This window comes from Barbus barbus, assembly GCF_936440315.1.
Source record: "Barbus barbus genome assembly, chromosome: 20".
Classification (NCBI taxonomy): domain Eukaryota; kingdom Metazoa; phylum Chordata; class Actinopteri; order Cypriniformes; family Cyprinidae; genus Barbus; species Barbus barbus.
In genome coordinates, this window is record NC_136748.1 from 3114797 (window position 1) to 3139525 (window position 24729).

At 38.5% G+C, this 24729-nt stretch overlaps 1 protein-coding gene across 1 annotated transcript in view; it reads left to right on the top strand.

Moving 5' to 3' along the window:
* The window catches only part of LOC306885992 (peroxidasin-like), an 86682-nt gene that overhangs the window by 52937 nt on the left and 9016 nt on the right, over positions 1–24729 (top strand). Inside the window, exons 8-19 of the mRNA XM_079442838.1 lie at positions 1274–1391; positions 3586–3755; positions 4689–4961; positions 9741–9857; positions 10758–10916; positions 13715–13827; positions 13957–14113; positions 15523–15631; positions 18933–19090; positions 20220–21723; positions 21804–21938; positions 22942–23150. Of these exons, the coding sequence (XP_079298964.1) occupies positions 1274–1391; positions 3586–3755; positions 4689–4961; positions 9741–9857; positions 10758–10916; positions 13715–13827; positions 13957–14113; positions 15523–15631; positions 18933–19090; positions 20220–21723; positions 21804–21938; positions 22942–23150 (3222 nt within the window). The remainder of the gene's footprint in view (positions 1–1273; positions 1392–3585; positions 3756–4688; positions 4962–9740; positions 9858–10757; positions 10917–13714; positions 13828–13956; positions 14114–15522; positions 15632–18932; positions 19091–20219; positions 21724–21803; positions 21939–22941; positions 23151–24729) is intronic.

Consider the following 24729-nt stretch of genomic DNA (forward strand, 5'->3'; position numbering starts at 1 on the left):
TCTTTCTTTCTTTGGAACACGAAATGAGATTTTGCAGAGTGTCAAGGCTGCTGTTTTACAAAAGACAATAAACGCGAGTAAGATTTGATCACTGAATGGGAGTAAGCATATACTGCCTTTAATTTCAGGGATTTACTTATAGCTTTTCTCCTGCAAAGCTAGGCATTTAACTTAAGAAGACTTGGAATACAGTTGTATGGACTACTTTATAGTCCGTTTATGGAGCTTGACAGCCTTGTTTGGAAAAGAGCAGTTTGGACATTCAGCTAAATATTTATTTTTGTATTCCACTGAAAAAAAGAAAATCATCAGTCTGGAACAACATGAAAGTGTATGCAAGTTCGTTTAAACGATTCTTATATATAGAGCGCTGCAGTGATGTGTTTTTGTTTACATCACCCTGGTTCCCTCTGTAAACATCAAAAGTTTATGATTCTTCCATGTTTTGCTCATCACGATGGTCTTCACCAATGAACACAACTTATGTATTTTGAAGCTTAAATGCAACTAGCTGAAGTGAAAAGTTAAACGTAGACTATGATTAAAGTAAACCATGGTCACATGATTTATGCATTAAGCTTATGACAACTCTTCCGGTCTTTAGCGAGAGCGCAATTATAAATGCAACAAGGCTGTAAAAGTGACTAGTGAGTAGATGAATTTGTGTTTGCTATGGTGACAATGTCTCTGACAACCTCTGAAGTCCTATTTAGATACTTGTGAAGAACCACCTTTTTCAAGTCTTGTTTCAGACATTTAACCAAACCAAAGTGCTAAAATGCTCACTCGTTTTCGGGTTTTGGCCTACAAAAATGAATGCAAAAGCACTCTATAGCACTTTGTTATTTTTGTCCGTCTTCTGTTATATGCAAGTACTTTGACTCGGTTTGCAACCAGACGTTTGGTTTTGCCAGTAGAAACAGTTTCACAGTTCTGTCAGGCTGTTCAGGAATACATTTCGGCATGTGCACATTGGTGTTGGTGGGTAATGTTTGGGGTTTGGCACATGGCCGTTGTGACCAAAGGCACAATCACCTCGTGCCTGGCCGTCAACCAACACGGGCAGCCAAACCAGTTCAGAGGAAGTGAGGCAAGAGGGAGATGTCAAACGTTATTTCCAGCAGGCACGCTGTGCCACTACAAATAAACCTTCAGTCCTGTATTTCCAATAGCTTTTACAGACCAAATTAAACTTTTTACTTCTCTTCACACCTCGTCTTTTGGGGCACACTTATATTTAGTTTCATCTGAATGTGTCTCTACTGTGGAGCAGAAGTTCCCCGGATCACATCTGAGCCGCAGGATGTTGACGTAACCTCTGGGAACACTGTGTACTTCACATGCAGGGCAGAGGGCAACCCCAAACCTCAGATCATCTGGCTGAGAAACAAGTAAGCTCCCTCCCTCGATGTACATGTTTAAAGGAATAGTTTCAGCAAGAAATAAAATGTGGTTTTCTCTTATTATCCTTCATGTTACTCAAAGCAGATGCAACCTGTTTTTCATGGAACACAAAAGAAGAAATATTACAGTATGTCTAGAGAGCTCTTTCCATGATGAGGTTGTCTGAAAATGACAAAAACACCATAAAAGTACTTCTTAAATTTGTGCAGTATTTCAGTCATGAAAACTGTCAGAATAGTTTTAGCATGTTAATTGATATGATGTTTCAAGTTGCAAGTATGATTTATATATATAGCACATTTAAAAACAGCAAGCACGGCTGACCAAAGTGCTGAACAAACAAAGACATAGAACACACTGGCAACCCACAGATTCATACCATAAACTCACAATGAATTTAAAGCCAAAGAAAATAAATAGGTTTTAAGAGAGGTCTTTGATCACCAGACCTCAGATTTCATTTAGGATTGTATGGATAAAGTTGATCAGATAGATAGCTCGGTGCCAGATTATTTATAGATTTAAAAACATAGAGAAGAATTTTGAACTCAATTCTAAGATGCACTGGTAACCAATGCAACGATTTCAAAATTGGGGTAATGTGATCAAATTTACGTTGTCCTTTGAGCAGCATTCTGTACTAATTGGAGACGAGAAATGGAAGATTTAGAAATGCCAAAATAAAGAGAGTTGCAGTAGTCCAAGCAAGATGTAATGAGAGAATGGATAGCAATCTCTAAAGTTTTCACAGAGAGAAAAGATTTAATTTTGGAGAGAAAACGTAGCTGAAAAAAAAACAGTAACTAATAACCGTATTTATTTGTTTATCAAATTTAAGACTCTGATCCTAGATGTTATTGTGTTTAGTCTTTGCAGAATAGATCTGCTCTGCTATGCTGATGCTGCAGAGCAAGATACACAGACATGCTGCTGCTGCATGAACAGAATATATACAGTATATGAATATATACATTAGTTCTAGTTCAGTCATGAAACTTTAGATGATGCAGACTGAGTTCCTTTAAACGCAATCTGCTAGCAATCACATAATTTTCTACATGGAACAATCTGATAGGCCTCTGCTGATTTTGCAGCCAATAAACTTGGAGTTACTCTGAATCCCTCCACCTCCCCCAGCACCACCTGTCTAGATTCGCTACAGGATTTATGTATTTCAGATATTTTAAAGCCACCAATTTTTTTATTTTATTTATTTTTTTACTGATAATCTTCACTGTCACTAGCTATGTTTACATTACCTTGTTTTTATGCACATTTTGAAGCATCGCATCAGAAATGATTGATGGAAGAAAAAAAATTTGCTGAAGTTTTTATGCTCGCTTGAGGTGGTTTTTGACTTGTGTTTCCAACTCCCATTATTCGCATTAACTTAGTTTTTCGCACATGTACCACATGTTTGGTCTGTTTGAATTTTTGCAGTGTGCGAACAAATTCAGCTACCTATCGGACTAAACACATGTACCGAATAAATTCCTCCAAACGCATCAAAAAAGTCATGTGACTTTGTGCGATGAGATGGCATAACTTGCCTAACCAGCGAACTGATCTCATTGCACAGCACCTGAAATGTTGTTATGGCCATTCTGAAATGCCTGAGCAAAAGTATTTTTTTATAATTGCCTCCCAGAACTGTCTTTGTATAATTACCCATGACTGTGTTCCCAAACAGCTGTGGCGAGTCATGGTAAATTGTCGTGCAACATCTTTTGTTCTCACATCTGCGTGGTCAAAAGTGGGTGAGCTCATAATGTTTAGACCCCATTTACACCTGTATTTAAGATTCAAGATTCAAGATTTTTATTCGTCACATACACAATTATACAGAGTATAACCAGCAGTGAAATGTAAGTCAGGCTAACATAGTCTATTTGTGATCAGACTGACAAAAATGTAAACGGGGCCTATCAGACAACTGTAGAAGACTTGAAATATGACGCATGAGTCGCATTAACAATTTTTTGGTGCTTTTTTTTTATTTTGGAGCTTGACAGTCTGGGCATTCTGATGTGTCTGCATTTGTGTTCTATATAAAACAGAAAGTGATGCAGGTTTGGAGTGACAAGAATATGAGTAAATTAAGAGGGAAATAAAATATTTAGGTTATTTAATCCTCAATATGCGAAGGGTATGTGTATAAACAGGAGAATCTTTTTTGATCAGCAATGCTCTGAACATGAGGGACGACACACGTCTCAATCTTCTGGAAGATGGAACCCTGATGATCCAGGACACGCGGGAGACAGACCAGGGCGTGTATCAGTGCATGGCCAAAAACGTGGCTGGAGAGGTGAAGACCTCAGAGGTCACCTTGCGATACTTCAGATCACCATGTGAGTGTGATAAGGTCCTGTAGGCAGTGACTATTCAACACTTTATTTTTTTTTTTTTTTTTTTTTTTTGTGTAGCATTAAGTTTGAAACAAATTACACTCAGAAATTGATTAAATAATTAAAATGAAATGACAAGTAACATACTGATTTTTTATTTTTTTTTTAAAGAAAGAAATTGGTGTAGGATTATATTTTTTTAACAATGTTCATTCAAAAATTGCAAGTAAATTTAAGAAATATTCACAGAACCAAACAGCACATTGAATTACTGTAGTGAATTGTTTTACTGTAGTTTTCATTTTACTGTAAATTTCATAAATTATTGCAAAGAAACTAAAGGTAACACTTTGAATAAAAATATGTACACCGTTTATTTAGCAATTTCTGAGTGAATTGTTTCAGTAAATTGCACAAAGAATTTCAAAGAAACAAATAACATTTTTTTTTTAAAAAGTGTTAGATTTACTTTAAAACAGTTTTCACTCAGAAATTGCTAGTACATTTTTACAAATAATTACAAATAAATTAGAAGTATCACATTAAATTAAAAAGTTGGTGTAGGTTTAACCAGCAATTTCTGAGTAAAACTTTCTCAGTGAATTTCACAAATGCAAAGAAATAACAAGTAACAATGAATTTAAAAAAATGGTGTATGATTTACTTTGAAACAGTTTTCACTCAGCAAATGCTTGCAAATTTCACAAATAATTACAAAGAGGAATAATTACAAATCATTTAAAAGTAACACAGAAATGACATTAAGCACTTGCTTTAAATGCTTGTTTGAATTTGTTGTGCTTTTTTTTTTTTTGTGCATCTTTTCAAGGATAATTCTATACAGCATAGCAGTCTGGTAAAGACTATTTAACAACAGTCTTTTTGCATACAGCAGTCTGTTTTGAGGCAACTAACTGGAGGTCTTTCTCTCTCCAGCTCGACCTAGTTTTGTGATCCAGCCGCAGAATACAGAGGTTCTGGTCGGGGAGAGCGTGACCCTGGAGTGCAGTGCGACGGGCCAGCCGCAGCCCCGCGTGACCTGGACCAAAGGAGACCACACGGCCCTCCCCGTGGACCCTCGTATCAACATCACTCCTTCAGGAGGTCTCTACATTCAGAACGTCAATCAGGCTGATGGGGGACAGTACACCTGCTTTGCAAGTAACAACGTGGACACCATCCACGCCACTGCGTATATTATAGTACAGGGTAAGTCAAGTGGAAATTGGTTAGATCAGTTAATAATCATGATTCTGTTTTACATAACTTAGGTTCTTGTATATGATATTTAATTTTCAAGTAATGGTTGACTAAAGGTGTTATTCACTGTGACTTTAAGGTGGCAGTTGTGAAGTTAATGAAAGAACATTGAGCCGTGGTATACAGTGTGAAGGATGGAAGTATAAAATAAGCCAGGAATCAGTTAACCCAAGTCAAGTCATGTTTATTTGTTACATTTTGATACATAGTAACAATATCTCATAGCTGCTTTGAAATTATATGTATGGTGAAAGGTTCTTTCTTTCACCATACATATAATTCAATACAACACCGTTCATTTCAGTTACGATATACATCATTAAATTAAAAAAGTCTGGCTGTGCTTAATGGGTACATTTTTGTACCCTTTAAGCACACCCCTGTTCCCATTAAGCTCACATCATGTTTTATTAAAAATTCTTGTTTATTTTAAGGAAATTTGTTTTTGTAAAAATATAATTTTTTGAAGGTACAAAGTCAATCACAAAACAAACGGAACACGAAAATCAAGCAACAAGGCATTCAAGTCGATCAGTTATGTATTCATAATGAAGTGTCATCTAAGCACATTGCAACATCTAGACTAGTCCACGTTCAGCTAAATAACACATTAAAAAATGTAATAAAACAAACCAATAAAACATTTAATTTATGGGGATGAACACATAAACTAGCCTCATTGTGAAACTCTTTTTGAATGGTTGTTAACTAAACTTATCTATAGTCTTTTAAGGCTGGAATACACTACATGATTTTTGCCCCAATTTTCCACAGATTTACAGTCTGGAGAAGTTGATGCTTGTTGCCAAAGATCAGAGCCAGTCTGCAGATTTGAGTTGACTGATTCCATAGCAAATCGATTAACTGCCGATTATCGACAACCATCAGTTAATATTTAAAATCTGTTTATGAAGTATTTACACAGACGTTCAATGTGGAAGAGCTTAAAGAGAGCACACTGAGCTTAATTGGAGCAGCAACAATTTTTTATATATTTCATGTAATATTTATTAAAATGACAGGATTTTGCTAAATAAATAGTCTAGGACATATATTAAGTTCATACATATTTTAATATGAACAACTATTATTAACAATATCTATGAAATTATACTTTTTTATTATTGATGTCACTCTGAAGCTGTGTGATTTTCAGAGTCGTGTACCCTTTAAGCTCACCTTAAAATAAAATGAAATCTTTCAAATTTACAGCACTGTAAAACGACAGACCAGCAATAAACTGTCAATTTATAATATTATGGATGTACAAGTCAGTAATGCCTGTGAAGTAACATATTAGCGTAGCACACAATCTTATACAGCTAGTCAGCTAACTGTGTTCTGTAGCATCTGTGCTATGTTGCTAAAACTATCTTTTGGATCTAATGTAATTATTTCCCACATCCAAGTTCCAGAATCATGAAACGCGGGACGTGATGGTAAACGGTCCATTGTGCCAATAGATGGTATGCACATGAGATTTGCCTTGATGTTGAGAGTGGCGTGAGAGCTGTATCTCAGACGTGGGAAAGCTGTAAATTTCGGGACACATCATCAGTAGTGTACCTTTGAATCAGGGGGTGTTTCGGCCTTTCAACACTAGACACCCTCATCAAAGGTGGCCAGCTACAGGGTGATCAAACCTGAGCTTGTGTCCCATGCCCAATTATGAGAATTGCCTGGTTGTTTAAATGGCGCAGCCCACGGGACTATGCAAGGCAGGGGGAGTGAATGTCCAGTGCTCTCTCCACCCTCAATACCACGACTGAGGTGCCCTTGAGCAAGGCACCGAACCCCCAACTGCTCCCCGGGCGCCGCAGCATAAATGGCTGCCCACTGCTCCGGGTGTGTGTTCACGGTGTGTGTGTGTGTTCTCTGCTGTGTGTGTGCACTTTGGATGGGTTAAATGCAGAGCACGGATTCCGAGTATGGGTCACTTCACTTCTGTTGAATTCTCCCATGGGACAGTGAGCTCTATGATGTAAACAGACTTCAACGAAGGGGACCAGAGTACCAAGTCTGGCCTAATGGTGGTGGCTGCAATCTCAGGTGGAAAGATTTGTTACTGGCCAATATCGACTAGCATATTCCAGTCCCGGGCCATGGCTAGTTGTCCAGCTTCTGGTTTGGGAGGGGGATGATTGGGCTTTTTCTGTCCCTCTCGGATGAAGGTTGGGGCCGTGATGGAATTGGTTGCTCTCAGGGGAAAGGAGATGGTGGTATTCCTCTTGCTCTCAAGAGCTGCTGCCAGACTCTTGAGGACCTGGTTGTGCCTCCAGGTGTAGCGGCCTTGTATGAGGCCGGTCTTACAACCAGACAAGATATGTTTGAGAGTCGCTGGAGTTGGGCAAAGGGCACAGGTTGGGTCCTCGCCATACCACTGGTGGAGGTTTTTTGGAGATGGGAGCACATCATAGGTGGCTCTAATGATGAAGCTGATGTTGCTTGCCTCCATTTCCCAGAGCTCCCTCCAGCTGAGCTTTCTCCTCTCCAGGCCTTCCTACCTCATCCATTGTCCCTGCTTGACAAGAGAGACAGCCTTTGCGCTTCTTTTCGCCGCCTCCTTACAGCGCACCTCCTCAACCACCATTTTCCTCCTCTCTGATGTTAAGGCCTTATGCCAAGTCGGCTTACTTGTCGTAAGGCCAAAGCCTCCTCTTCCCAGCTGGACGTGCCCTACGATGTCACTGTGCCTCAGGGCTGATGTAGCTTGCTGCACCGCGTCGGTCTGGTCTCTGGAGTCCTTCGAAGTCATCTGGAGTCTTACTTTAGAGCACTTGTACTCTTCGGTGAGGCTCGTGATAGGCAGTTCAAGGACCCCTTTGCCGTAGAGGCTGATGTCAGTCAGACAGCGTGGGACACCGAGCCATTTCTTCACGTATGAAGTCATGGTTCGCTCCATCTTCTCCACAGTTGTTATTGGGAGCTCGTAGATAGAGAGTGGCCACATTACGCAAGGGAGAAGTCCAAATTGCAGGCACCAGAGCTTGAGCTTCCCTGGCAGTAGGGTCCTGTTGATGTTTTCCACACTGTTGGTGAAGTCCTGCCTTACTTGCTGCACTTGGTCTTTGTCCCTGAGGCTTGTGTTGTACCATCTGCCCAGGCTTTTGACAGGTTGCTCAGACACTGTTGGTATTGGGTCGTCACCAATACAGAACTTCACATTTTTAAGCTGTCCCTTGTCTATTGAGATGCTTCGTGACTTGTTCGGTTTGATTTTCATCCGGGCCCACTTGATGTTCTCTTGCAGTTTTCCAAGTCGCCGCCTGGTGCATGCTGCAGTAGTAGTCAGAGTGGTCATGTCATCCATGTATGCTCGGATAGTTGAAAGGTGGATCCCGTTCTTAGTTTGCTTGCCCCCCACCACCCATCCCGAGGCCCTGATGATGACATCCATGGCCATTGTGAAGGCCAGGGGTGAGATTGTACAGCCTGCCATGATGCCTACTTCTACGCACTGCCATGTTGTAAAGTCGGCTGTTGTGAAACACAATTGCAGGTCTTCGAAGTAGGCTTTTACTAGACTAGTGACGGAAGATGGAACGTGGAAGAAGTTGAAGGATTCCCAGAGGAGGTTATGGGTATCTGATCCAAAGGCATTGGCCAGGTCAAGGAAGATGACATGGATGTCTATTTTTTGTCTTTCTTCGCTGCTTGGATCTGGTGCCAGATCATGCTGGTATGCTCCAAGCAACCAGAGAACCCAGGAATGCCAGCCTTCTGTACGGCTGTATCAATGTACTTGTTCTTCTCCAGATAGGTGGACAACCTCTGTGCTATCACACTGAAAAAGATTTTTCCCTCAACGTTGAGAATGCTATAATATGCAAAAGTATGAACATTAATCTCTTAATTGTACAATAAGTAGTGAAGCTTACCCAAAATAAAGGCTTAAACATCTAATAAACACACATTTAAGGGACTACTCTTTTGGTGAAAGTTTTTAGACAGCTTTCAAAATGGCCGCCAGACAGTGTCAACACATGGAGTACATGAAGTCTGATTGACTTATTATAGGAGGTATAAAGTAACAAACACACAAATTGGTTAAGACATCAAGTAGGATAATAAATTAATTTTTGTTTTTTATAATCTGATCTCAAAAATGGAAGTGTGGTTAATGGGTACGTGAGCTTAATAGGTACGTTTACCCTAGTATTTGGTTTGATACCAGAGTGTTGATGTGCAGAACACATAGATAGAATAGGTTTAATTTATCCTCCTTGTGCTTTTGTGTGTGCGTGTGCGTACATAACAGAAAATATGATGCATATTTTAAAAAGACAAATTTGTCTATAGTAATAGTAAGTAAACTAATTTAAACATTAACAAAATGTTTTAGATTTACCCCAAGTGAAAATTCAGTTTTTATATTAAAGCTATGTTTTTTTTTTTTTATGAAATAAGGTTGTAAAAATCCCCAAAATATTTTTCTGATCTACATTAAGTAACACTTTGGCTAATGTCTAAAGAAAGTATAATTATTAAAATGATGGTCTTTTTATAATAAATAAATATATATTTTTTTGTATGAAACTACATTTAAATTCATATTAAATAAAAAAATTAAGATCTGAACCAAACCATAAATATAATTTGAGAAAAACTAATACATTTGGCTGTAACTATTTTATTTTTATTTTTTTTAGTTGGTCCAAAGCTTGTACCTGTCTTTCATTCTGCCAGTCTTTGGTTGTGCTCATTCTCAATTCTTTTCTTCTTCCTCAGCTCGTCCTCAGTTCACAGTGACCCCTCAGGACCAGTCTGTGCTGGAGGGTCTTACAGTTGACTTTCCCTGCGAGGCCAGCGGCTACCCTCAGCCTGTCATAGCATGGACTCGCGGCGGTGAGATGATATAATGCCGCCTTGTCTGTTTGACTTGCTAGAGTGGAGTCCACGCTATTCAACAGTCTGCCTAAGTCAAGTCTGGTCAGCATTTTTATTTTGTAAAAAACTGACCAACTGGCATTTATTAATTTTACAAATGATAACGTAGCATTCGAACAGTTTAGGGCAGTCCATCAGTACAATCCAGGCAGTGGTTTTGTTTAAGGTTAAACGAATGTTCCAAGTTTAAGCTCAGTGGTTTGCTGTCAGTTACCACAGATATGTATCCCTCAGTGTGGAAAAAACTAACTTATTAAAAAAAAATACTTTAAAAGAAGAAGATGGACACTTAGTTGCATGGTGTTTACAATTAAAAAAAATATATAATAATCACTGCTAAGCATTTATGATAAGCCAATATATACTGTAATGTAATTTCTATTGAAACTTGTAAGTCATGTATTTAAATATATTTAAAATGTGCTTTAAAGTAAAACTTTTAATCTGACATCATTACAAAGTGAACTTTATAAAAGTGTTTTAAGAAACAGTCTAGAAAGTACACTTCAGTGGCTTTTTATTTCATTCATATTATCTACAAGTAGTTTTTTTTTTTAAATATCCTTTACAAGTGTACTTTTTCACAAAGATCTAATTATGAAATTCTGATTGGAGGCATTCTAACACTCTGCCTACACAGTTGTTGTATGTACTGTAAACATGATTTTTGTTTGTCTTCACTAACTGGAAGATGAGTCCGAGTCAACAGCAGTCCTCATATAGAATTTAATTTCTTCTGAACATTCCTTAAAAGGCCACAAGGACACATTTGTAGATTATTGAATTACTTTCTGTCAGTGATTTATCAACTGTTTTCAGCTTGGACAAAATCACTAAAACTCTGTTCTCCTACCATAGGCAGCCCCCTGCCCAATGACAGACGGCACGTTGTTCTCTCATCGGGCAGCTTGCGCATCAGTCGCGTGGCCCTTCATGACCAGGGCCAGTACGAGTGCCAGGCGGTCAGTCCTGTTGGCACTGTCAGAACAGCTGTTCATCTCAACATCCAGCAAACCAGTGAGATCCTGTTTACAATATAAATCACCTTCTGACATAGAATATTTCAGGTGGCCAGCATGTTCAAAATAACGGAACTTTAATAAACCTTTTTTTTTTTTTTTTTTGCGCTAGTTGCCAAAGCAACATTTCTAATTTTTTAGTTTGTTGAAGTACTAAAATGACTACAATTACATAGACTAGAACTAATAAATAAACAAATATATTTTTAAACGGCAACACTTTATTTTAAGGTGTTCTTGTTTCACACTTTACATGTACTTACTATTATAATAACAATTAATTATGCATAATTACATGCAAGTAACCCTAAACCGAACCCTAATCCTAACCAAATAGTAAATACATGTTGTTAATTAATATTACTCAGTACTTAAATGTATAATTACACTGTAATAAGGACACCTTAAAATAAAGTGTAACCATTTTAATTTGTTTAATTTTTAATTTGTAATAAGTAGTAATTAATAATAATAAATAAATGCTATACTGACATAAAAAAACTAATTAAAAATGACAAAAACGCAACAAAATTACTACAATTACTACAAAAACAGTCATGTTTTATCATCTGAGTCATGTTCAGATTATTCAAAACAGCTCTGACATTAGTGCAAAACTTTAAATATTAAATTATTATATTACATTTTATTTAATTTTTATATTTTCTGTTTTTATTCATGATGTCTAAATGATATTTATACATTTTGCTTTATTAGTTGTAGTTTATTTAATTGTAGTTATTTTAGTACTTCAACTTAAACTAAAATTATTATTTATTTTTTTTATTTTAGTTGGCGTTTATTTTATTTCAAATAACAGTAGGTTTTAGTTAACAGTAGTAACCCTGCAAAAGACTCAAGAGTAAATCTAATAAGTTCTCATTTCTGACTTGTGCACATCACATGTGCTGTATATTAATGCATGAGATATGACATTACTCATCAACCGTAAACAAGTGAACTCCGTTTGATGTCTGCCTCATCTTGATATGTTTGGAACACAGCATTTATGTTACTCCATGTTACTTCAGTATAGCACAAAACAAACCCCTAACACCATAAACTGTAAGTCAATTCTTCATTCAACGGTCCTTCAGAACAAGACTAGACATGGTCTTAACAGAAGGGAAGGAGGGTTGGCTTCATAAACTAATTTGTCATTTACCCACCAGCAAAGCCTTCAATTAGAACAACAATACCCCGTAAAGTCTCAATGACAGACTTAAGACCAGGTCCCTGCATGTAAGTGCCTTAAAAACCACCTCTTAAGCTTTATTACAGACTTGTGGAATAGCCAGGAAAGCATGCCGCTTTGAAATTCCCACATGGCAAGATGTTTCCATGTAGTAATGGTTGTTAACACACTGCATAACAACCGCCTGTATTTACTTTAAAACCAAGGCACAGGTTTGGCTCATGGTCGCTTTTATTTAGAACAGGCTTACAGGAAGTATCTGAAGAAATGGAGAGAGTTGTGAGAAATACTGCTAGTTATAACCGCTCCAGTTGTCTTGTTTTCCAGTAAAAATATCTAAACGTTCTTAAATTGAGATACATTTACAGTTCTGCTCATAAGTTCACATACCTCTTGCGGAATATGCAAAATGTTAATAATTTTAACAAAATAAGAAGAATTGTAAAAATTGCATGCTATGTTTAATTTAGCACTGTCTTGAATAGGCTCAGTGTGAAAAGATGGATCCCAAAATCACACAGTCACTGTTGGAAAGGGATCAAATATGCAGAAGATGCTGGAAAACCAAAGATTGTGCAGGACTTGGAATTTTCTAAAGAGCAGTCGGCTGCTCAAAAAAAGAGACTCGTGAACAACTGTCACAAAACATAAAAACAGACACTAATCATCCAGATAACGACACAGTATTAAGATTCAAGGGTATGTAAACATTTGAACAGGGTCATTTCTATAAATTCAGTTTGTTTGTCTTGTGCAGAACATCTCTTGTGAAATAGCTTTTCAGGACAGTACTAAATAAATAAAAAATAACAAGCCATTTTGTTAACATTATGAACATTTTGCAGATTCTGCAAGGGGTATGTGAATTTGTGAGCACAACTGTACGTGAAAAACTAAATTAAATAAGAAATTAAGTGAGTTTTTGATTGACAAGAAAAAGAGCCCTATTTTTCCTTTAATTTTCCCATACCCCATTGGTAGAGTTGTCTTCTATTTTTTAGCAAGAACTCACTTAATTTTGATATATTTTTCACAAAACAAAATTTAAAATGTGATTTTGCTTCTATATATTTAAAAAATATATATATTTTATTTTTTTGCATTTAAGTGACTAATGACTGAGCAGATTCTTAGCAGTTGGTGGGAAACTCTTATAGATTACTATACTGTAGAGCAACTGTAAAATGGGGTAAGTATGCACTAGTTCTTAATAACTTAAAGGGATAGTTCACTCAAAAGTCACCTACATTTTGAATGGCCTGAGGGTGAGTAAATTAACAGCAAGCTGAACTATCCCTTTAAGGACCTCAGAGGATCTGTGACCCAACTCGTAGCTTTTGGAGGTTAAAATGTTTGGATAAAGCTCTTTAAACAAACCAATCCATTTTGGCCTTGAAGACTTGCATATGCCTCTCTTAGACTCAACCTCTTGCCCTTTCATCGACATTATAATTACAGAACCTTTACAGTCTGTGAAATCTCAGCACCATTTATGACCCGTGCATGTTCTTTTCATGTTGTACATTATGTGCATGACTCGTGATAGATGCAGCTGCGTTTTTGTGTGCTGTAATCACTAACATATGGTTTTACATCACCAGTAACCCCTATTTTCACAAGCGCTCCAAGGGATATGACTGTGGAGTCTGGATCAGATGTCCAGATTGCGTGCAGCGCGCAGGGTGAGCCCACACCTATCATCACATGGAGCAAGGTTAGATCCATTGGCTGCCACATTCTCTAACAACTGGCCATCCATCCATTTCCGCCACTTTGGTCCCCATGGGACTATCCTGGTTTTGTGACCAGACTCATTTAAACAATCTCTGGTCCTGATCTACAGGATGGAGTCCAGATTACAGAGAGTGGGAAGTTTCATATCAATCCAGATGGCTATCTGGAAGTGCACGACGTGGGGCTTGCCGATGGGGGACGATATGAGTGTGTAGCCCGCAACTCCATTGGATATTCCTCATCTAGTATGGTGCTAACGGTGCAAGGTGAGAATTGAAGGCTATAAACACACATTTTGGATTTTGTGGTGGGAGGGTGATCAAATGCAGTGAGGATTGACCAATTGAAGAACAAACGTTGGTAGACCACCAATCTGAATAATGCTTTTTGCGTTCAAACATAGTTGGATAGAACACAACAAAATGAGTATGAGGTCTTGACACATTTTTTCATGTTGAAATGACCAATTAATTCATGAAAATGTAGACTGGCTCAAACTGATAGATCCTTGATGTATAAGGTGTGTTTAACTGGATTTAACCGATCAACGAGATTTGCCACTAGCAGATGGGAAAGTTAAAAACAGAGACATGATTTTGGACATTTTCTGCTTCCCATAATGATGCTTACACAGTGTGTTTGCATACTTTATCACAACTAAATATATTTTTATAAATATATTTTAAATATCGTAATACGAAAATAAATATTTGATATTTGCCATCTACACAGATGTTTCAGATGTTTTCATGTAGCAACAGAAACACTTTACATTCAATACTTCGTACTGCTTACACAGTATGCACGTGTTTGTACAGCAATCGAGTAAACATAAGCCTATAGGACATAAGACTATTTCAACTCCAATAAAGTGTTGACTTTTTATTTATCTTATTTTGATAAACATGACACAAATAACATGAAAGAGTTTCAACTGTTAGAAAAACTTGAATTTGTACATTAGTGGAAGTGTCAGAATAAACACAACACTGTGTATATTTCCACTGCATACTTGTTTTTTATAACTCATCTTTTGAGAATCCTGCCAATTGTGAAACAGCTGTATCGCCATTCGAACTCCAAGCTCATGCTGTCTCAAGTTTACAAAATGTCTAACCACGATGCACAGCTTCAAGTCAGATGCTGATCGGTCAACATAGCACAGCATGAAGTTGAACAAACCTGCAATTTGCCAGCAATATTAAATAGTGCAAGCTGATTGGCTTCTGCTGGATCTGTAGCCAACAAGATCACTTTGCTTAACATTTGAATAGTCTGTCTCATTGTTTACTGTAAACTGGTCTTGCACGACTGGACCCCCCACCTCCCCCAGCTCAGCATGTCTAAATCTGCTACAAGGGTCTTACACTTGTTGTAATGTTTATTCACTCATCTGTGAAAATAATGTAATGCATTAGATTTTCTTAATTTTGAGACTTTTCTCAGCAAACATTTGATATGTAATTCATTTGATTAATTTATTAGCATATCTTGCAATTAATTAAGTTGTATTTTTAAATAATTGCATGATTTAACATTTTAAGTCACTGTTAATTAAAGTTCCAGTTAACGAATGGAGCTTCTGTTCTTTCGTCACGTGTGCAGATTCAAATTTCCTTCTAAACTCCAACTCACAAGCTTTTATTTATACTGATGTTTGTATAATTTTCTCCAGTCCCCCAGGTGAGCAGGGAGGGTGATCCGTTTGTTTCGACATCCCTTGAAGAGGCCATTCGGAGCATAAACAATGCAATAGACTCCACCAGGAGGCAGCTCTTTGACGGGTAAGCACTTGGTGCTGCAGGCAAAACATGCCAAGCAAATAATTCCTTCTGCTGTGAGTCACAATGCTGTAACCCATCAGGAATTCACTGGGACCATTTATGCCTTGGACAAGGGCTGGTCACTGCGGTATGATTCCTAATTTATCACTGCAAGGAGACTCTGTGTTCTGAGCTTGATGTTAGAGGCTTATTTTGTCTGTCGAGGCCAGTGCCAGCTCACGTTAGCTCACTGAGAGTGTTTGTGTTTCATAACTGTAGAGGACTGCTTCAAAGACCAATGCTTTTGAATATAGTCTAATGGAGAGATGTTATTATAGTAAAGAGAGATTGCCAAAGATTAGATTTAGAATTACAAAACTGATGTCATTTTTCCTCACATGACTGTTTTAAATTTTAAATTACAAAGTTAGTTGACATTTTGACTAAGCTTGCCAAGACATTAAAGCATGCTTATTAAATTTATGCAGTCCAAAACAACTGTCAAAACTGAAGAAAAAAAAACTGTCAAACTCTTCTGCCTTGTTTTTGGCACAAATGACCACAGATATATTGTTATAACTTGGCACCTTCTTAGTTCACAAAAGATAATATGTGAAGACAACTCTCTGAATGATAAAAAATATATTATTGCTGTAAGACTTTGATGTTTTTTAGCTTTTGTTTGTATCAACACTAACAGCCTTGGAGCAAATGCTTATTGTTGCTTCTGTCAAAACGCTAATTCATTGTTTTATATGGTTCTCTCAAGTAACCCTAGTGAACACTATATTAGTTTGTAGTTATGCTGACTTAACTGAAGTCAGGTAGTTAGGCTGTTATTTGTTGTCAGCTTTTAAAATGTAGCTTATTAGAATGTAACCTGTACACTTGGTGAATTAAGTTAGTAGTGTTCAAATACTCTGCTCAAAAAAAAATTAAAGGAACAGTATTTAATCAGAGTATAGCATGAAGTCAAATAACCTCCTGGGATATTGACCTGGTCAGTTAAGTAGCAGAGGGGTTTGTTAATCAGTTTCAGCTGCTTTGGTGTTAATGAAATGAACAACAGGTGCACTGGATGGGCAACAATGAGACGGCCCCCAAAACAGGAATGGTTTTACAGGTGGAGGCCACTGACATTTGTTTTCCCCTACGCATCTTTACTGACTGTTTTTCACTAGTTTTGCATTTGGCTAGGGTCAGTGTCACTACTGGTAGCATGAGGAGATACCTGGACCCTACAGAGGTTGCACAGGCAGTCCAACTCCTCCAGGATGGCACATCAATATGTCTCAAAAGCATGGAGGAGATTCCAGGAGATAGGCAGTTACTCTAGTTGAGCTGGACAGGGCCGTAGAAGGTCCTTCGCACATCAGCAGGACCGGTATCTGCTCCTTTGTGCAAGGAGGAACATTTACATTTATTCATTTAGCTGACGCTTTTATCCAAAGCGACTTACAATTGCTATATATGTCAGAGGTCGCACGCCTCTGGAGCAACTAGGGGTTAAGTGTCTTGCTCAGGGACACATTGGTGTCTCACAGTGGATTCGAACCCGGGTCTCTCACACCAAAGGCATGTGTCTTATCCACTGCGCCATCACCACCCCACAGGATGAGCACTGCCAGAGCCCTACAAAATGACCTCCAGTAGGCCACTGGTGTGAATGTCTCTGAGCAAACAATCAGAAACAGACTTCATGATGGTGGTCTGAGGGCCCCTGACATCTTCTAGTGGGCCCTGTGCTCACTGCCCGGCACCGTGGAGCTCGTCTTGCATTTCAATTGAACACCAGAATTGCCAGGTCCGCCACTGGCGCCCTGTTCTTTTCACAGATGAGAGTAGGTTCCGTGGAGAACGTTATGCTGCCTGTAAGTGATGGTCTGGTGAGGCATATCCATGGAGGGACGCACAGACCTTTACAGGCTAGACAATGGTACACTGACTGCCATTAGGTATCGGGATGAAATCCTTGGACCCATTGTCAGACCCTATGCTGGTGCAGTGGGTCCTGGGTTGCTCCTGGTGCACGAAAAGGCCCAACCGTTCCTGGAGGATGAATTAGGATGCAGGCAGTTCCTGGAGAATGAAGGAATTGATACCATTGAATGGCCCCCAAGCTCGCTAGACCTAAATCCAATAGAACACCTCTGGGACATTTATGTTTCGGTCCATCCAACGCCGCCAGGTTGCACCTCAGACTGTCCAGGATCTCAGTGATGCCCTGGTTCAGATCTGGGAGGAAATAGCCCAGGACACCATCTGTCGTCTCGTTAGGTGTAAGGCATGCATACAAGCACATCTTTTGACAATTAGAGCTGTTAAAACTACTTAAAGGTGGGCAGAAGTTTAGGTACTTTGTAAGTAACTGCACTTAGAAGCATGCATTTTGAAAGCAGTTTTCAGAGTGAGCTTCTGTGGAGAAAAAATGTATGATCCAAGTTGTCCAAGGTCTGGAAGCACTTTGTATTACATGCTTGAAAGGAGGTCACGTGCATATGTGGCCATGTCAAGTGCTTTGACAGGTTGTTTACGCTGTTCAGTGGGGTTCAGATGTGTGTTTTACTAGGTAGTTTCCATTTTACTCTAATAATCTGTCACTATTTTAGCATGTGTGTTCCTGCAGAACATTCAATCTCTAACTCACTCACTTTTTTTTTTTTTTCATGCACACTTCAATTTTGAATATTTGGGCTATTTGGCTTTTCATAATGTTTTGCTTTAGACTAGCGGAATTAAAACATCCAAAATACACTTTTAAATGTTTGTTTTTTGCACTTTATCTATTTACATCTTTAATTTAATTTACAATACATCCATAAAGGCCATTTTCTTAGAATGAGTTTTTTTTTTCTCATGTCCAAAATTTTCATTTCAGCAGCACGTACATACACCAAACTTAATAATTTTGAGGTTTTAGTTTTATTCCAATCTATATTCTGAAGGTTTTTAAAGGAGGATTTGTTTATATACCACTCAACTGATTTTATATAACGTTTTATTTAATTAAAAAAAAAAAACATTAGATAATGCATCTTTTGCATATTTAAACATTTCAGGAAACTTATAATATGAAAAAAATGCATTTGTGGTGAAATCTATTCATTTAATTTTTTACCCTATTTACCTGGGGTTTCTTGCCTGTCCACAGTTTGAAAAAGTTTTTAATTGATAAGAAATTATGAGATTGCGGTATGAGATTGATCTACTTATCTGTTAGACGTAATGCAGGTCTACAGTTCGCTAATTTGTGTTCTCTTCCAGAGTGAGTCTGAATGGCTTTTGTGAATGTGGAAGTTAATGTGTTCTCCACCATCATCAGATCTCCTCGTACCCCTGCAGAGCTTCTGGCTCTGTTTCGTTACCCCCGGGACCCCTACACAGTGGAGCAGGCCAGAGCTGGAGAGATTTTTGAGCAGACCCTACTTCTCATCCAGAGGCATGTCAACCAGGGCCTCATGGTGGACACTAATGGAACAGGTATTTCACATCAGCATGCTGCTTTTCAAATGAGATCATTTTTGCTATGGTGATTAAATATGCAGCTAGTATATGGCAAATGTCTGCTTTATTATATAATCAGCAGACACTGTGGCGCTTTGTGCTGCAGAAGACATGGGTCACTGTTTTTTCTGGTTATGACAACAGCACAGCTTTCATTGCCACACAAAATGGTCTCACATGTTTGGACAAGCCCTACCCCAATCTGAGCATTTACCCTCTGGACACATTCAATGGCACAAATAATAAGAAGGGGTCAACAGGCACAATTACTTGCATCTATTGCTGTCTCGGCTTACTCTGTCAGAATTTTAACCATCTTCATAGGGTCTGGTTCATTTTCCATCTAATTAGTTCATATTATATCAATGCAACTGTCTTACTAGTGTAACCTTACTCGCAGAAACTGTGTAGCTGTGAGACAGTCAGATTGGAACCAGTTTTGACCAGCTATTGCTTGAGGATAAGACTAGCGACTAAGTACCCTTTTAAAGGGATAGTTCACCCAAAAATGAAAATTGTCATAATTAACTCACTCTCATGTCGTTTCTTTGTGTCGTGTCTTTGAAACACAAATGAAGATATTTTAATAAAACCTAAACTGTTTTTTTGTGCCTGCAATAATTTTACGTGAACAGAATTAATTTAGGCCTTTATTCACATATAAGCACACATGCATAGAGCGAATCACATATGCTAAAAGCTTCTGTGTTTACCATATGTGATGTTCTCTATGTATGTGTGTCGATCATTTAGATGTAAATTAATCACAAGACTTTGATTTTAAAAAAGCGCTCAATACATGTGGATTAATTTTTCAGCTCTCCTAAGTTTTGATTGCCTGAACTTTTATGGAGATCTCAGATTTCATTAAAACAATTTTTATTAGTGTTTCAAAGATTAACCAAAGTCTGATGGGTTTAGAATTACATGAGAGTGAGTAAATTATGACAGAATTCTCATTTTTGAATCAACTATCCCTTAAGAGGCATTCATTACAACTGTATTTGTCTCTACAAAATAGGAGTCCAACACCTTTTTGTATTTTTAAACTGAGTTCAGACTGATTTTAAAAGATGCACTCTCTTTATATCTTCTTTCTTAAAAGCCTACCGCTACAATGACTTGGTGTCGCCACGTTTCCTGGATATGATAGCTAACCTGTCTGGCTGCACGGCCCATCGGCGCATCAACAATTGCTCGGATATCTGCTTCCACCAAAAGTATCGCACCCACGATGGCACTTGCAACAACCTGCAGCACCCTATGTGGGGAGCCTCGCTCACTGCCTTTGAGCGCTTACTAAAGCCCGTCTACGACAATGGCTTCAATCTCCCACGTGGCACCACTGAGCAAAGGCATAACCGCTTCCCTCTACCTCTTCCACGCCTGGTCTCCACCACCATGATCGGGACGGAGACCATCACCCCAGACGATCGCTACACACATATGCTTATGCAATGGGGCCAGTTCCTTGACCACGACCTGGATTCAACCGTTGTATCCCTCAGCCAGTCTCGTTTCTCCGATGGACAGTTGTGTACCTCGGTGTGCACCAATGACCCACCTTGCTTTCCAATCATGTTCCCTCCTGACGATCCACGGCAGCGGCGCAACGGAGCACGTTGCATGTTCTTTGTGCGCTCTAGTCCCGTTTGCGGAAGTGGAATGACCTCTCTGCTTATGAACTCTGTGTATCCACGTGAGCAGATGAACCAGCTCACCTCCTACATCGATGCCTCTAATGTTTACGGCAACTCACAGCATGAGGCAGAAGAGATCCGTGACCTGGCCAGCAATCGGGGCATGTTGCGGCAGGGTATTGTGCAACGTACCGGCAAGCCATTACTCCCCTTTGCAACTGGCCCACCAACAGAGTGCATGCGGGACGAAAATGAAAGTCCTATTCCTTGCTTCCTAGCTGGGGACCATCGTGCCAATGAGCAGCTTGGGTTGACGGCTATGCACACGGTTTGGTTCCGTGAACATAACCGCATAGCCAACGAGTTGCTACGTCTCAACCCACATTGGGATGGCGACACCATTTACCATGAGGCACGGAAGATAGTCGGAGCCCAAATGCAGCATATAACCTACAGCCATTGGTTGCCCAAAATACTGGGCGAGGCTGGCATGAGGATAATGGGAGACTATAATGGCTATAACCCCAATATTAATGCTGGCATCCTCAATGCTTTTGCCACTGCTGCCTTCCGCTTTGGCCATACGCTCATTAACCCCATTCTGTACCGGCTCGACAAAAACTTTCAGCCCATCCAGCAAGGACACATCTCACTGCATAAGGCTTTTTTCTCACCCTTCCGTATTGTGAACGAAGGAGGCATCGATCCTTTGCTCCGTGGCTTGTTTGGAGTTGCAGGAAAAATGCGAGTGTCCACTCAACTGCTTAACACCGAACTTACCGAACGCCTTTTCTCGATGGCGCACGCCGTGGCGCTTGACCTTGCTGCCATGAATATCCAAAGGGGACGTGACCACGGTATACCCCCGTACAATGACTACCGGGTGTTCTGCAACCTGACGTCTGCACAGACGTTTGATGATCTAAGGAATGAGATTCAGAACCCCAGCGTGCGAGAAAAGCTTCAAAGGTTAGGTCTCGTTCTATATCCCATGTCATTGAAAGACACAGTCAGCATTTTCTGGATGTAATGGTCTGTTGTGCTTCCAGGCTGTATGGCACACCTCAGAATATTGACCTGTTTCCTGCGCTGATGGCTGAAGAGCTGGTTCCTGGCAGCAGACTGGGACCGACCCTCATGTGTTTACTGGCAACCCAGTTCAAACGTCTCAGAGATGGTGACCGGTAAGACCTGACCTTGTTCCTCAGAGATATCTTTTTTATTTTTTATTTCAAACTTATTTGTATAGTGCTTTTCATAATGCACATTGGGGCGTTTCACACTGCGCTTAACCCTGGGTTATCGTCATTATAAACCCTATTTTTAACCTCGGCTAAAGGCATGTTTCACACTTGTAATTTAGAAGCAGGGTTAGAACTGCTTTATATATGTTATGAAAGCCTGCTCCGGAGCAGTGATAGCAGTGCTATGTTGTGCTGTCAAACAAGTACCATGTTATACGATGCTAGCAACAGACACCCAAACAATCGTGCCTCACGTTCACATGCTTTGGTCAGTCACAGAAACACAGCACGTTGTATAAACAGTCGCCTTGCCGCTTAGTGATGGAAAACATGAATTAAAGAGAAGAAAAGATTGTTTTGGAGTGTTTTATTCTACCTATATAGTCCAATAAGTCCATTTAGGGAAAATCTGACAATGTGCAATATATAAAATATGGATGCGCAATGGGTTTTGTGTGTGAGAAGCCCTATTGTTTCAAAGCAGCTTTCCAAAAATCATGATGTTCTTGTTTAGAATATATTCTGCAACAATACAAGCGATTTAAGCATTTGAGATTTTCTATATAGTATATATCGCCTTACTTGAGTATACAGTATGTATGTTGGTAAAATAGGATGCACTATATATCCAACTTTTAATATGTTGTTGGGCAATAATATAGTTTACATTTTTCAACAATATATACAATCAAGCTGTTGAGATTTGCTATATTACATACAGTATACTCTTGTTAAGTGGTATATATCCAGGTTAGTTTGGATGTGCTTGTAGTAATAGGTATAAATTATTAATTCATTTATTTGTTCTGTGGTTACATTCGAAACTATGAAACCTGTGAGGTATTATTCAATTTGGTGTAGTGACAGGAATAATTATTATTTGGTGATGTGCATCTCTGACACGGTTAAATCAATGAACCAACTTCACTTTATGTAATTATAGGTTTTGGTATGAGAACCCTGGCTCCTTTAGCCCTGCTCAGTTGACCCAGCTGAAGCAGACGTCTCTCGCCCGGGTGCTGTGTGACAATAGTGACAACATCACCCGAGTCCAGTCAGATGTCTTTAGCGTGGCTGAATTCCCTCATGGTTATGGAAGCTGTGATGAAATACCAAAGATTGACCTTCGTATGTGGCAGGACTGCTGTGAAGGTATGAGACCCGCTTTACCATGACTCTACCAGTCAGTTGGGAATGTTTAAGACTTTTCATGTTTTTCAAAGACATCTCTTATGATCACCAATGCATTTATTTTACCGTATTGACCCGAATATAAGACAATGTTTTTTTTTCTTGGAAATACATCTGAAAAAACACGGTCGTCTTATATTCAGGGTCTCGACTTTGACATGTCAATAATACACCCACAACAATAGGTGGAGCCAAATACGCATAAAATTAGTGTGCCATGAAATATGTAATGTAATGTGTGTTGTAAAGATTGCGAGTGAAAACACAAGAAAAAGAAAAGCTTACAGTGGCAGGACTGTCATGTTAGCCTGATGGACCAAACTTCCTCTGTAAGTGATTTTAAAACACAAGACATTATCCAGATTTGAAGACTACAATAAGATTTCACTTCTACTGATAATACAATTTTGGTATGAGGTGGATAGACTAAATGTTATATAATTCAAATACCTGTTATTTTTATGGTATTTCAAAAAGTGTATATTTTTAAATGTGATTGCTGGTACATTTTACCAGTATTTACCATACTTTCAAAACAAAAATTAAAATAGGAAAGATATGCAATACGAAAATAATTTAAGAAAAAAAATGTTTTCTCAGTAAACACGAGATTTGGTTTTCAAAAAGCCTTTTTTCCAAGAGGTACGTCTGGAAAAAGGGGGGCCGTCTTATAATCAGGGTCATCTTATATTCGGGTCAATATGGTATATATATAAAAAAAAAAAAAAGAGTAAAAACAATAATATTGTGAAAAACTATTACAATTGTTTTCTATGTAAATATGTCTGTTAAAATGAAAAGGCATTCAAAACCCAAAGTTAACAGCATAATAAGGCCTTATATTACGTTTTGTGTTGCTTTCAATTTATTCTATGTTAAAAATCCTTTGAAATGAATCGAATAATTTTAGCTAGACTTGTATATGCACATATACACTGAATTATTTATACTTTTGTGATTGTATGTTTTTTGCAGAATGTCTTTGACATTACTGCTCTGTTTTTTCTTCATTTTCCTATTCCTCTTCATTAATTTTTTTATTATTTTGTTTAATTTTTCATTGTGTAAAATGAGATTATAAGATTTAAATAATAATTATACCATCTATCTGAATACTCTGATTGGCTGGAAAGTGTCTATTAAAACTGTGTAATGCACAGGTAGCTAAACACTGTTCTGTATTAATAAGCTCCCTTCATCATTCATCACACACACAGACACCGCACACAAAACCACTACATTATAAGCATATCCATTTCTGAAGTAATTAAACTCACGGCTTCACTGTACAGTGCTGCACAGACGCAGGTAATTCACACATGCTAATTCTCTACCTAATTAATTAAAATAAATGCAATCTAACTGCATTGTTTACTTCTAATGTTCTAGATAAATAGACTAACGAATATGAACTGCAAAATTTGACTGGACGGACCAGATTAACAATCATTGACCGCTTTAATTAGTCAGTGCTGTAAATGGCCATAGTAGAAACTGTCTAGTCTTTGTAGAGCTGCTTTTTCTGCATTAAATAAAGGCT